Source organism: Choloepus didactylus, chromosome 2 (genome assembly GCF_015220235.1).
Source record: "Choloepus didactylus isolate mChoDid1 chromosome 2, mChoDid1.pri, whole genome shotgun sequence".
Classification (NCBI taxonomy): domain Eukaryota; kingdom Metazoa; phylum Chordata; class Mammalia; order Pilosa; family Megalonychidae; genus Choloepus; species Choloepus didactylus.
In genome coordinates this window covers 94,594,384-94,606,592 of record NC_051308.1, presented here as the reverse complement: position 1 = coordinate 94,606,592, position 12,209 = coordinate 94,594,384, and the positions used below count along the sequence as shown (strand labels likewise).

Sequence of the window (12,209 nt, the reverse complement as noted above, 5' to 3'; positions counted from 1 at the left end):
TTCATTTGACTTGGGCACCTGTATCCCTTCTGGATAAATTTAATTTGGTCAATTTATATATTGATTTTATACCTGGGAAAACCCACATACATACTCTCTTTTAGCCGTATCTATGCTTGTTTTCTGTTTTTTCTTTAAGATTCTCTTAAATGATACTTTTGAACGAAGATGAAGTAAAAAATCAAAGTGAAACCAACTCTAAGCTATGGTAGCATGATAATGTTATAGCCACAATTTTTTTTTTTTTTAACCTGGGTAACTGAGCCAAAAACTAAACCATGTTTTCTTAGAAATTTCAGATGTTCTGATTATTCGATAACAATGAGGTCCTCTGGGTAGTTTTTAGCTTGGTATACAAGAAGCCTTGTGGACTGGGGCTACTCCAGAAGAGAGAAGTAGCACATTTCAAGAGGAAATAACTTCTCTGGTTCCAGTCCTGGAGCATAAATAAAGATGAGCTGGTTAACTTGAACCACCCAGAATTGAAGCTGGCATGAGGCAAAGACACTAGGGTAAGAAGGGCCTTTGTTTCATTGATCCTAATGATTTTTTTATATTATTAATATTTTTCAGACAGCTGTATATTATTGGTGCAAGAATTTATGCACATATCATCTGATACCCATTGGGATGACTATAATAAAAAAGATGGACAATAATAAGTGTTGATGAGGATATGGATACCCTCCTTGTGGGAATGTAAAATGTTGCAGCCACTTTGGAAAACAGTTGGGTATTTCCTCAAGAAGTGAAACATAGAGTTACCATATGACCCAGCAATTCTACTCCTAGGTATATACCCAAGAGAAGGGAAAACATATATCCATTCCAAACCTGTACATGAATGTTCATAGCAGTATTATTTATAATAGCCAAAAGGTAAAACAACCGAAGTGTCCATCAACTGATAAATGGCTAAACAAGATTTAATATATCCATACAATGGAATATTTTTCAACTATAGGAAGGAACGAAGTACAGCTACAGAATAAAACAGGGATGAACCCTAAAAATGTCATACTAGGTGAAAGAAGCCAGGAACAAAAGGCAAAATAGTGTATGATTCCATTTATATGAAATGTCCAGAAAAGGCAAATTCATAGAGACAGAAAGCAAATTAGTAGGAAGAATGGGGAAGGGCTGTTAATAGGCATTGGGTTTCTTTTTGAGATGACAAAAATCTTCTGGAATTAGATAGTGGTGAGGGATGCACAACTTTGTAAACATAAATATACTAAAAACCATTAAATTGTACAATTTAAAAGGGTGAATTTTATGGTATGTGAATTTTGTCTAAATAAAATAAAAGGAGATCTTAAATGCTGAGATAAATATAAACATTTTTATTGTTAAACTTTATAGTGCCATGTCAGATACAATAGGTCTGACATAAGCTTAAATAAATACATAGTTTAAAATCTGTAAAATATTTTAAAGCATAATTTAAAATACTTTATAAAACCCGAACACAGAGCACATTTATATTTCCATACAACTATTTACAATGCAGCATATGTATAAACATATTTACAACATTTGAACAATTTCAGAGAAAATAATCCATATGTACCCTGATCACAATAGTTTTTTTTCCTCTCTCTTATTTACCAGAGTTCTGCCCTTTTTAAAGCCTCTGCCATCCTTATCTTTATCATATCTCCCTGTTTACTTTTGACATTCCCACTGCCAGTATGCAGTAAGCACTTACAAACTCTCCTTTTCAACACCTGCTAAGTTAATGGACCTATGGGAGAGTTTTGTTCTCATACCCTGCAGGGCTGGTGCAGCACTGGCAATTACTGACTGAGAATTTCCCATGGCCAGTGATCAACTGACGACTGGGAATTCATTGGAAATTTTAAATTCTGCTTATAAATAAACACAAAGACTTGCTCATGGAGGCTTTCTCTTCTTCAAGATCACCCTGACATTCAGAATAAAACAACTAGGAAATAATTATTAGACATCTTCACTTTTTAAAAATCCACTGGCCAATTCCTTTACATGGTAAATTCCTATCATACATTTAATCTTATGTAATATACAAGAATTGTATATTTACATATCACATCTGAAAAACATCATTGTAGGAATGTCAAAGCGCATTCATATTTCTGATATTTTTCAACAATGACATTCATAAAATTGTACCTTCATTTGTTTGCATTCTTGCTTTTACCAAATCAGAACATTTGGTCTCATGGAAGTTTCATCACGGAATCACACATTTCTGAAAATAATTCCTTTGTATAAATCCTCCGTTCAGTTTTTACTCCCCTAATTTTACTTCTAGTTTTAAAAGCAACTGTAGAAAACCACTTGGTCCTTTATACTGGTTAACTTTTTGCATTTCTAGGGGACAATATTTGTCCTTTTTTGAAATAAATTTACTACAGATGTGGTGGTGAGCTAGGAAAAGTAACTTTTACACTATTGTAGTCCATAACATTTGCATATTTTTGAAGTCCCTACAAGACTTTTAAAAATTATTTTTAATTATTACTAGAGCACCTGCCTATGGCACTTTTACTGAATTAAGATTATGGAACGTTACAGTCTCTAAGAACACTTGAAAAAGAACTGAATCCCATTGGGATTGAAATAATTAAGACTGCTCCATAATCCTCACACAGTGTTTTAGGTAGAATTTGCACCATAACATCCTTTCCATACTGTCACCTGTGAGCAATACAAATTTGATATTTTTCAAGTTAGCAATAGAATATTTTTGGCAATTTGTCTCCTCTAAACTCTTGATAATTAGTACTCATCCCCTTAACAGCAAATCTGTAATCAGCAGTTGAAACACTTTGAAGGGCAAAAGAAACAAAATCACCAGTGTTTCATCACCAAGATTTCACAGCAAGCAAGGGTGACTTAGGGTTAAGAAAGGAATTCTGAGCCTCTAGAGCCTCATTCTCTTCAGTTTTGCCTAGAAGAGAATATCCTTTCCTTCCAGTACCCAGCACTTTCCTGATTCTGAGACCAGAAAAGAGAAAACTGCGTCTTTGTTGGGGAACTCTGGCCTTATCCACTGGATTTTGATCCATCGAAGTCACTTTGTGGGTGCCACGATCCCAGCTTTAAAGTGAGCAGGGCCAGAGACCCGAGGAAACCTCTCTCTGTGGTCTTCAGTGTATCACTCTAGTTTCCTGGATGCAGTTATGTTCCTGCAAAGACAAGAGTGTATGTCATCAGAACACCTAACATTTCTGCATGCTAATAGCAATAACAATTCAGCTTCTAGCATAGCAACTGTGCACACTCTCACTGTCCCAACATCAAAATGCTACTCAGGGGGACCTGACCCTTCCAAATCGTCACATAGCCTAGCAGAGTGGTTAAGCACCCAGAGTGGTTAAGGCTACCTGGGGTTGAATCTGATTATACCATTTACTAGCTTTGACACTTTAGGGAAGTTACTTAACTTCTCTGTGCCTCATTTTCATCACCTGGATAATGAGAAATACAATAATAATCCCTACTTACAGTAAGTATTGTATAAAGATTAGCTATCATCATCATCTTTCATACATGAAATTACTCAATAAAGTCCAGATTGCTTGTTCCCTTCCTTTTCTTTTCAAAGAGATGGAACAACTTTCGAGAAAATACTTTCAAAGTAGTTATTTTTCCCAGAATTTGGTAGGTTTGGGAGGGTATAAGAAGCAATAAAGCATGTAGAGAGGACATCACTATAGTAATATGTGATTATCAACTCTTACCTGATTCCTTTGTACTCAAATCAACTCAGAAGGAAAATGGTAGGTTCCATCTGACTCAAGGCTCTGACAGCTGCTGTGGAATACATGAGAACACTAAGTATAGCACTGTTTTCCAACACAAGGAGAGAAAAGTATGTCAAATGTTCAATGGCATGCTTTGTAAAAAGAATGCAACTTACCTGGAAGGGACAAATTTCTTTGCTGCAAGAGAAAGAAAACCATTAATTTGGACTAAATGACTTTTAGGGACACATCAAATCCTGAAACAATGTGACTTAATTCATCAGGGGTTACAAATGCAATGCCTTCAGAGCCTCTCTAATAATCAGAGCACAATCCCAGCTTGGTAGCCACTGGGGTAAAATGCAAAGTGAACATCCCATTCAAAGAGCACAGTAGCTACCTAACTCCAGGAAATAGTTGCAGGCTAAGTTTGTCAGATTCATCTTACAATTTTTCATGAGAAATCAAAAATCTGGATCTTTTTGTGAACCATCCAATTTTGTAAATGTGAGAACTTAGTTCAAAAACATTTCAAATGCTCTGCAGTCCCAGTTTGTTTGGATGTCTTTGCATATTCCCTATGAGATATTCCCAAATTTAAGCCAATATTCCAAAAAAGTCTTTTTAGGAAACATTTTGTCTATTTTCCTGGGAGCACTAACCATGGCAGCCTCATTTCATAACTCCAGGGGGCAGCATAGAATTTAATGTGAATAGTGCCTCCTGGAGTTGTACACTGGTAGCGCAGCTAACATGGTATTTCCTAAAACTCTTCCCACTTTATGTTGCACTGTACACTCTTTTCCTAAGACTTCCACTTAATTATACTGCAGCTTACCAGCATTTAATAATTAGATATGAATTATTGTTTAAATTTGCAATAGAGACCATGATGTCAATAACTCATCCCCCTGAGGAAAAAAATATATATTTTTAAAATATATGTGGAGTACATTCATGAACTCCCTCACCTTTCTTCCGAAGGCGTTTCAGAAGCCAGAAGAGAAATGACGCTAATGCCAGGAAGGAAGTTCCAGCAGCAGAAAGTCCAACTGCCAAGGGAATGTTGGACTCGAGGGGGGCTAAGAAAACAAGAGGGGGAGAACTGTCATGAGAAGGAATTGACTTTAAAGCCTTTCTGCCCTTTCTATTTGTCCTTTCCACTGTACATCGATCCTAGAAGCAGAAAAGCTGCCTAGTCCAATGCATGGGGTGGAGACATGATATTAAAGGCCTTTGAGATCTGCCCTAACCCACCTCTGCAGGCTTACTTCCTACCACGGCCCAGGCAGAACTCGGACTTGCCAAGCTTGCCAATCTTGGTTAGTCATGCTTTCTTGCTCTCTCTCCTTTTGTCATTCTATCATTTCCCTTTTCCATCCTCCTTTCCCCTCTAACTCTCCTTTTTATCATAGTCAGAACTCTACTCAGTCACCAGCATGCCACCTCTTCTGTTTTCTCTCCATGCCCATGAAATTATATGCCCACTTTGTTAATCTGGGCAACCTCTCTGTACAAAACGGATAGTTATATTATTGTAGCCAGACAGATTGCCTCCTTCTCTCCAGTCCCCCAGCCCACCACCGTCAATCAATGCATCACCTTCACAGGTGGGCAGCATCCCAGACCAGTGTCCTGTGGTGCCACAGGTCAGAACTTCAGAACCGTTGAGCATCCATCCTTCAGGACACGCAAACGTACACATGGTGCCAAACACAGGCTCCCCACTGCAGCTCATGTTGACCTTCCCGGCAACTGCCAGGTTTGGACATTTTACCACTGCAAGTGATAGACACAGGGGTAGAGGTTAAGGAAAAACTACCAAAAAATTTGTAAAACTGGTTTACAAGTCAAGTCACCAATTAATGTAACTTATAAGCATAACTTAGTTTTCAGCACACAGAAAATTAGTATCAGACCCCTTGGGGCAATCTAGGTCCAGGAACTTAGGAGGTACTAGATCTGTACAGCCGAAAGTATTAACTCTGTCCTACCTTGGCAAGAGGGGACCTCCTGTGTCCATTGTCCCTGAGCTGTGCACTCAAGTTGAGCTGATCCATGTAATTCAAAGCCTTCCTCACAACTGAAGTCACAGGAGGACTTGTAGGTGAATTTGCCAGCAGAGGAATGGGTACACCTCACTGAACCACTCTGGGGCTGGCTGACAGCATCACATTTCACAGCTGGAAGATACCAGAGAGCATGTTAGAAGTTTGTCTGCATCAGGCAGCAACAGATTTCTCAAGGTAACCAAGCAACAAACAAAAACTGAAAACCAGATTAATACTCTACCTTCGCATGTGGGCTTCTTGCTGTCCCACTCCCCTGAGGGGCCACACTGGAGCCTTTGAGATCCCTTCAGCACAAATCCCTGCTCACAGGAGAACTCACAGCTGGACCCACTTTGGAAACTTCCAGAAGCACTAGGAAGACAATTCATGTAGCCGTTCTCTGGACTGGACAAGGCTTTACACTGGAAAGCTGAGACATCAAAATGATAGTCAGAAAATATTGCAGGAGGACTGGAGAGAACTGGGCACTTGATGAGTAAGCCCTGTTCATTCTGAATGAAGCAACACTTGGAAAACTAAAGATTCTTCATTATTCCCTGAACAACTAAGAAGATGGTTGTGTTTTCTTTGAACCCAGTCCCTTCATTGACAGTGGCATTAATTTAAGGACAGCCTTTAACAAGAACAATGGTTCCTGAGCATGGTTCTTCTGACATGCAGGAAAAATTAGGGTCAAGGGAAATATTTTATGCAGCCAGAATTTAACTATGGATCCTGGATATTTACAGATGATGCCAAAAGGAAAATAAGATAAAGCAGCCTCATAAAATTTTTCTGCTTTGCAGTTTGGTTTTGGTATTATGGCTTTTTGTCACTGGAAATCATTTTGTGCTGTATTTGGCTACAAGAATGCCAGTACCTGATAGAGAAAGTTGCTTGTTTTCGATATCCTCATTCTTACTTTAAAGTGAATTAAATTTTAGTGCTCATGTTTATATTTTGTGTCTTCTGTATCTGACCCCATGCCTGAAACATTCTCATCCCTGCTATTTGTGGGCAATTTCAGAAGAAAGTTATGACAAGAGTTTTAGATTCAAGTCAAGTTCTCATAACCCTATTTTTAAATTTTTCTAATGTAATTTCCACTTAGATTAAGAATTTTGCCCACTCCATGCCAATGTGTATAAAGTTGTTAGCCCTGCACGGTTAAGAAACAAGCAGCGCATCAGCTACTTATTATGTTCAGTTTTTTCCCAGGCCAAGCATGGGTCCTTTTGTATGATTCTCAAACATTTGAGGTGAATGATGTCCATCAAATCGGATTTCTATAGTTAAAGATGGCATCTGGTTTCATGTTCACTACACACGTTTGGTGCTCTTTAAGAAAGGGAACGTGTAAAGGAGAGAATCTTGTGCCTACCTTCACAAGCCGGGATCTGCTGTGTCCACTGCCCTTGTGCAGTGCATTCAATGTGGGCTGGTCCCTGCAGCATGAAGCCTTCCTCGCAGGTGAAGTCGCAAGATGACTTGAAGGTGAGCTCCCCAGCAGGGGAGTAGCTGCAGCTCACAGAGCCATTCTGAAGCTGGCTGACAGCATCACACGTCACAGCTGTAACACAGATACCCATTTATATAAGGTCTGGTTTACCCATCTCAGGTATAGGTTGACAACAAGAATGTTTACAGTAAGTCTTGATGTAAAGCAACTCTACCTTTACACGTTGGCCTCTCATTGTCCCACTTTCCAGATGAGGTACACTGGAGACTCCTGGCTCCCACTAGTTCAAATCCTTCCTCACAGTCAAATGCACAGGTTGTGTTCCATGGGAAGTTTCCAGGGCTTGAGGAACATTCCACAGATCCACTGGCAGGACTTGTCAAAGCATCACACTCAACCACTGGGGATTTGAAAGAACACCATGAATTTTACAGAAGAATGATATTTTAATTTCCTATTGAATTGGAGTTTATGATGGAGTGAGGAGTTGCCTTTGAAAGGTAGGTCCCAAAGCATTATGAAAAGCCTTCAGGACATGCACACCCACAGTAAAGCTTTTTTCTCCTTTTTTATTGATATTTTTATCTTCTCTGATAGAAGACCATACTAAGTTATCATAAGGCAAAAAAAAAAAAAAAAAAAAAAAAAAAAGAGGGCGGGGGGGACAGATTCTAGACCAAGATATATGACTACTTTTTACTGATATGGATAGGATGTTTGTATATTTTAGCTCAGCAAGACTTGGAGGAAAGAAATTTTTTGTCTCAGGCCCAGAAAGGTAAGGTTGAGAGAGAAAACGAGATATTAGGACTATTTGATTATCATAGTCTTAAATTAGGCCATTGCATGGGAGAAGTTAAATAGAAAAAAAAGATGAGGAAGTCATTAAAATGTCTGTGGTGTGGTTCCACCGTTTTATGTGTACCCTTATAAATCACCAGAGCCTCAGAAACACCCATTTACAACACAGAATAAAAATCTCTCCCAAACCAAGTGGGTCTAGATTGGCCATACATATTAGCAGAGAGAACAAGTTTTATTAAAAACAAGAATATCAAGAACTTTCCCTAGAGTTTTGAAAATGGTATAAGGGGAATAAAAACGATGGATATCAGGAACAAGTCACAGAATTTTCTGTACGTTTCAAGAGAGGTTTACCATTGCAGACTGGATTAGGAGCGCTCCATTCCCCAGAGGAAGTGCACTGCATGGCCTCGGGGCTGCTTGGGACGTAGCCCTTTTCACAGCTGACAGAGCAGGAAGAATTGTAGCTGAAGTCCCCGAAAGGATGGGTGCAAACCAGGCTTCCGTGCTCAGGGTCTTTCCGTGCATTACAGGTCACAACTGAAAAGAAAAGAAACCAAATCAGTTCTGCTCATCTAATACCTTGTATCAGGTGGAAAGAACATTGAAAACTGCAACTATTGTTCATTGAATGCTTACTACCCGCCAGGTACTATAAAAACATTCTATTGGCATTTGTTCACATAATCCTTGCCACAAGCCTACGAAGTTGGTACTGCTATTACTCTGCTTTACAAACGAAGAAGCTGGGGCACGGAGAGTTTGTGTACCTTGTCAAGGTCCCATAGTTAGTAAGTGATGAATCTGGGATTCGTACCCAGGGGGATGGGACTCCATCACCTAGTCTCTTAACCACCATATTACACAGCCCCGGGCAAGGGGAGAGAAGGCGTGGGGACCAGACTTCAAAGTCAGCTAGGCCATGAGATGGGACTGCCTCCTCAAATGAGACTAAGACTTACCTTGCTCACACTTGAGTCCGCTGAAGCCTGGGTAGCACCGGCAAGTATAGTTATTGATGGTCTCCACGCATTCCCCGTGGCCGCTGCAGGATGTATTGGTACAGGCAGCTGTGGAAAACACCATCAAAGATGAGGATGATTATTACTGTGCTTATAACAATTTTGCTCGAATTTAGGTTCAGTGGCACAGTGTGCCGGAGATTTTAACTGAAGTGCTTTACAAAATGCCAAATCAGAGTTTTAGGTTCATCTCTTTTAAACCTTGATGTTGGTGTATGGCATATTACAATTAGGGATAGCTGGAGCTAGCCAGAAGCACAGAAAATTCACTTTATTTTACAGACTCTGAACACAGATCTCCATCACAAATAAACAAGTAACTAAAATATGTATATGTACTCCAGTCTAAATTCACACAGAGAAGTAAAAAGAGATCCTTTATCAGTTAAATAGAACATTTTAAAATCTATCTTTTAGAACATACTATTGCCATAATAGAGATCAAGTGTTGCGTACTGTAAACAACTTGTCAAGATGCCCACACATTCAAACTACCTTCCTCTGCTGCACCGAACTCCTTACCTGTATAGCACAAGGCAAGCTTCTTTTTGCTGCATCTCTCATCATTCCACATGCCCATGTCCTTTTCTCTCTTGATATAGATCTCCACACAGTCCTCGTTGTTTTGTTTGTTGTTTGGTTCATGTGGAGCCCAGTTCTCAGCTTCTTTGGTGAGGGGCTTCTGGGTCCCTACCCAGGTCCACACTCCGTTGACCTTTCTGATTCCTATCCAGTAGTAGCTTGGTGAATAGCTCAATATGGAGTTCAGGTACTCGATCTCTTCCCTGTTTTGAATTGCTACCAGATGTGTGTACCTTTGCTGACAGTACGCACTCGCCTCATCGTAAGTCATGTTTTCTGTGGAGGCACTGTAAGACCAGGCTCCACTCTCTTCAACCAGCAGAAGTGCTAGAGGAAAATGGAAAAGGAGTGGTAGCATTTAGCCCTGCTATGAATTGACTCAATTGACTGGGCTTTTTCTTTTCTTAATTTGCACACCCCTCCCCACCACTCAGGAACCAAAAATGTAATATTGAGCACAATGGCCCTTGGAGTGACTCAAAATGTTTTTGTTTTTCAGAAATAAAAAGGGGAAATGCGGAGGAACTGCCATTTGTGGGGCATCTCCTTCATGACTGGTCCTCCACTAGACGCATTCCCAGCACTTTCCCACCATAACCTGTTAGCCTATCCACTGTACCGAAGAGCAAAGATCAGGATAACTAAGCTTTGCTGAGCACTGAATATGTGCCGGCAAGCACTGTCTGAAGCACTTGACGTGGATCATCACACTGAATCCTCACAGCGCCTCTGGGAAATAGGCAATTTGCAATCAACATTGTACACATAAGGAAACTGAGACACAGAGAGGTAAGTAAATGTCCCTGGCTGAGGGCGGAACTCATTGTGGGTAGAGGCCAGGGATGTTGCTAAACACCCCACCAAGCACAGGAACACACCCCACAGTGAAGAATTAGCCAGTCCAAAATGTCAGGAGTGCTGAGGATGAGAAATCTTGATGTGACTAATGACACAACTTACCAAAAATGAGAGCAGATAGAAACTGTGGTACAATCATGACTTCAAGAGTTTTCTTCCCTCAAAAGATTAGACTCAGAATACTTTTCTGGGGAGAAAAAGTACAAAATAAATTATACAATGCAATTCCAGGTAGCCAAATACATCACTCTACAATGATAGTGTAGGGCAGCATCATAAGATTTTGGTAAAGGATTCCAGTGCCACAACAGTTTTTATAACAAAAATTTACTTGGATGAATAAATGCAAAATTTTAGATTTTAAATTTTCATTTAGGTCAAAGAGAAAACCCAGGTTTTAACTAGTCCAAATACAATAAGAGCTTGCACAGAATCTTTTTTCAGAGTGCTTTTTGCCTGTCTATTACTGTTAATAATCTATGTTTCGTGTCCCAGCACTGCTCTAGTGAAGGCTTCTGAGCTTACCGTACTGTGAAGCAGTTGTTCGGGCTTGGAATCCTCCTGTGTGAGGTTGGTGCTCTGTCCACACCACACCGCGGTTGATGTGAAGTCAGCCAAGAACAGCTAAACACTGAACCCGCTGGAGTCCCTTTATAGGATGGCTTACTTCCTGTGAATAATAGGAGGATATGTCCAAATCAAGGAAAGAGGAATTCCCCAACAACATCCAAAAAGTTTCCCGGGAATATCCACAATGCTAAAAATTACAGTGATGTCAGAAACCCTTTATATTTTATATGAAATTCTATTAATATTGCACAAATGAATGATTTTTAATTCAAATAACATAAAATCTATGTTTTTAAAAAGTGTAAAGACTGATTATTAGCAGTCGCTCATAAAATTGTGTTAGTGATAAGAATTTTGTAAAAATAACTAAGAATAGTTTTGTCAACCATGAAATGCTAACTACTCTTGATTTTCTCATCAGTAGCTGTCAATAAAGTGTCACCACTCATTTTTAATTCCTCTCTCACCTATCAACTCAATGCCTTTTAAGGTGCAGTGCCTCAGAGAGGTATACTTCACAGGTATACAACAATCCTCAGATTCTGTGCACCAGCTATGGCTAAATTACTAAAAATAATATCTTCCACTAAATGCTTGAAATAATGCCTGATTTCTTAAAAATAAGAAAAAATGGGAAATAGCCCTAGATGTTCAGTATTTGTTCAGTGAAAAAAATGAAGATGAAAAACTATATGTACATATATTTGACTCAAATATCATTTGTGGTTAAAAATGAACTTTAAACTCAAATTTCATTTGTGTTTAAAAGTGAAAAAGTGTGGATGTGCAGAAAATTAAATCTGAAAGAAAATGTAAAAAAATGTTGAGTAGCTATCTCTGGTTGGCAGGGTTTTGGGTAATATTTATGTTTTTCATTATTATTTTCAGCATCTCATGTTTTTTGCAATGGTCTTCTTTTGCTTTTATAATCCAAAGAATACAAGAATGGGTGCCTTGACCAAATGTAACTGAAAGATGCACGTGTGAACACACACACACACACACACAACCATATTTTCAGATATATGTATGTGTATATAATAATGTATTCCTGTCTTCATCATATTGACATTTTTTGAGTAACTATCCAGTTTCCATTTCTACATCTTATCTAATTTAAATGATAGAGACAATG

General features: G+C 39.1%; 1 protein-coding gene across 1 annotated transcript; it reads right to left on the bottom strand.

Moving 5' to 3' along the window:
* Positions 1-3,666: 3,666 nt before the first annotated feature.
* On the bottom strand, positions 3,667-10,643 carry SELE (selectin E). Its single transcript, XM_037825393.1, has 12 exons — positions 10,607-10,643; positions 9,587-9,973; positions 9,005-9,112; positions 8,397-8,582; positions 7,453-7,638; positions 7,161-7,349; positions 6,021-6,209; positions 5,723-5,911; positions 5,331-5,507; positions 4,700-4,810; positions 3,905-3,926; positions 3,667-3,798 (listed from the first exon to the last, which is right to left on the bottom strand). Exons 1-12 carry the CDS (start codon positions 10,641-10,643, stop codon positions 3,741-3,743), a joined length of 1,839 nt encoding a protein of 612 aa, XP_037681321.1. The 3' UTR covers positions 3,667-3,740.
* Positions 10,644-12,209: the final 1,566 nt, after the last annotated feature.

What these genes read in the sequence shown, in the direction of transcription:
- SELE (XM_037825393.1), bottom strand. Translation starts at nt 10,643, where the DNA reads ATGATTGTACCACAGTTTCTATCTGCTCTCATTTTTG. An exon ending in CGGACTCAAGTGTGAGCAAG is followed by an intron (nt 8,583 to 9,004) that starts GTAAGTCTTAGT and finishes TTTTCTTTTCAG; the next exon opens with TTGTGACCTGTAATGCACGG. An exon ending in GCAGATCCCGGCTTGTGAAG is followed by an intron (nt 6,210 to 7,160) that starts GTAGGCACAAGA and finishes TTGATGTCTCAG; the next exon opens with CTTTCCAGTGTAAAGCCTTG.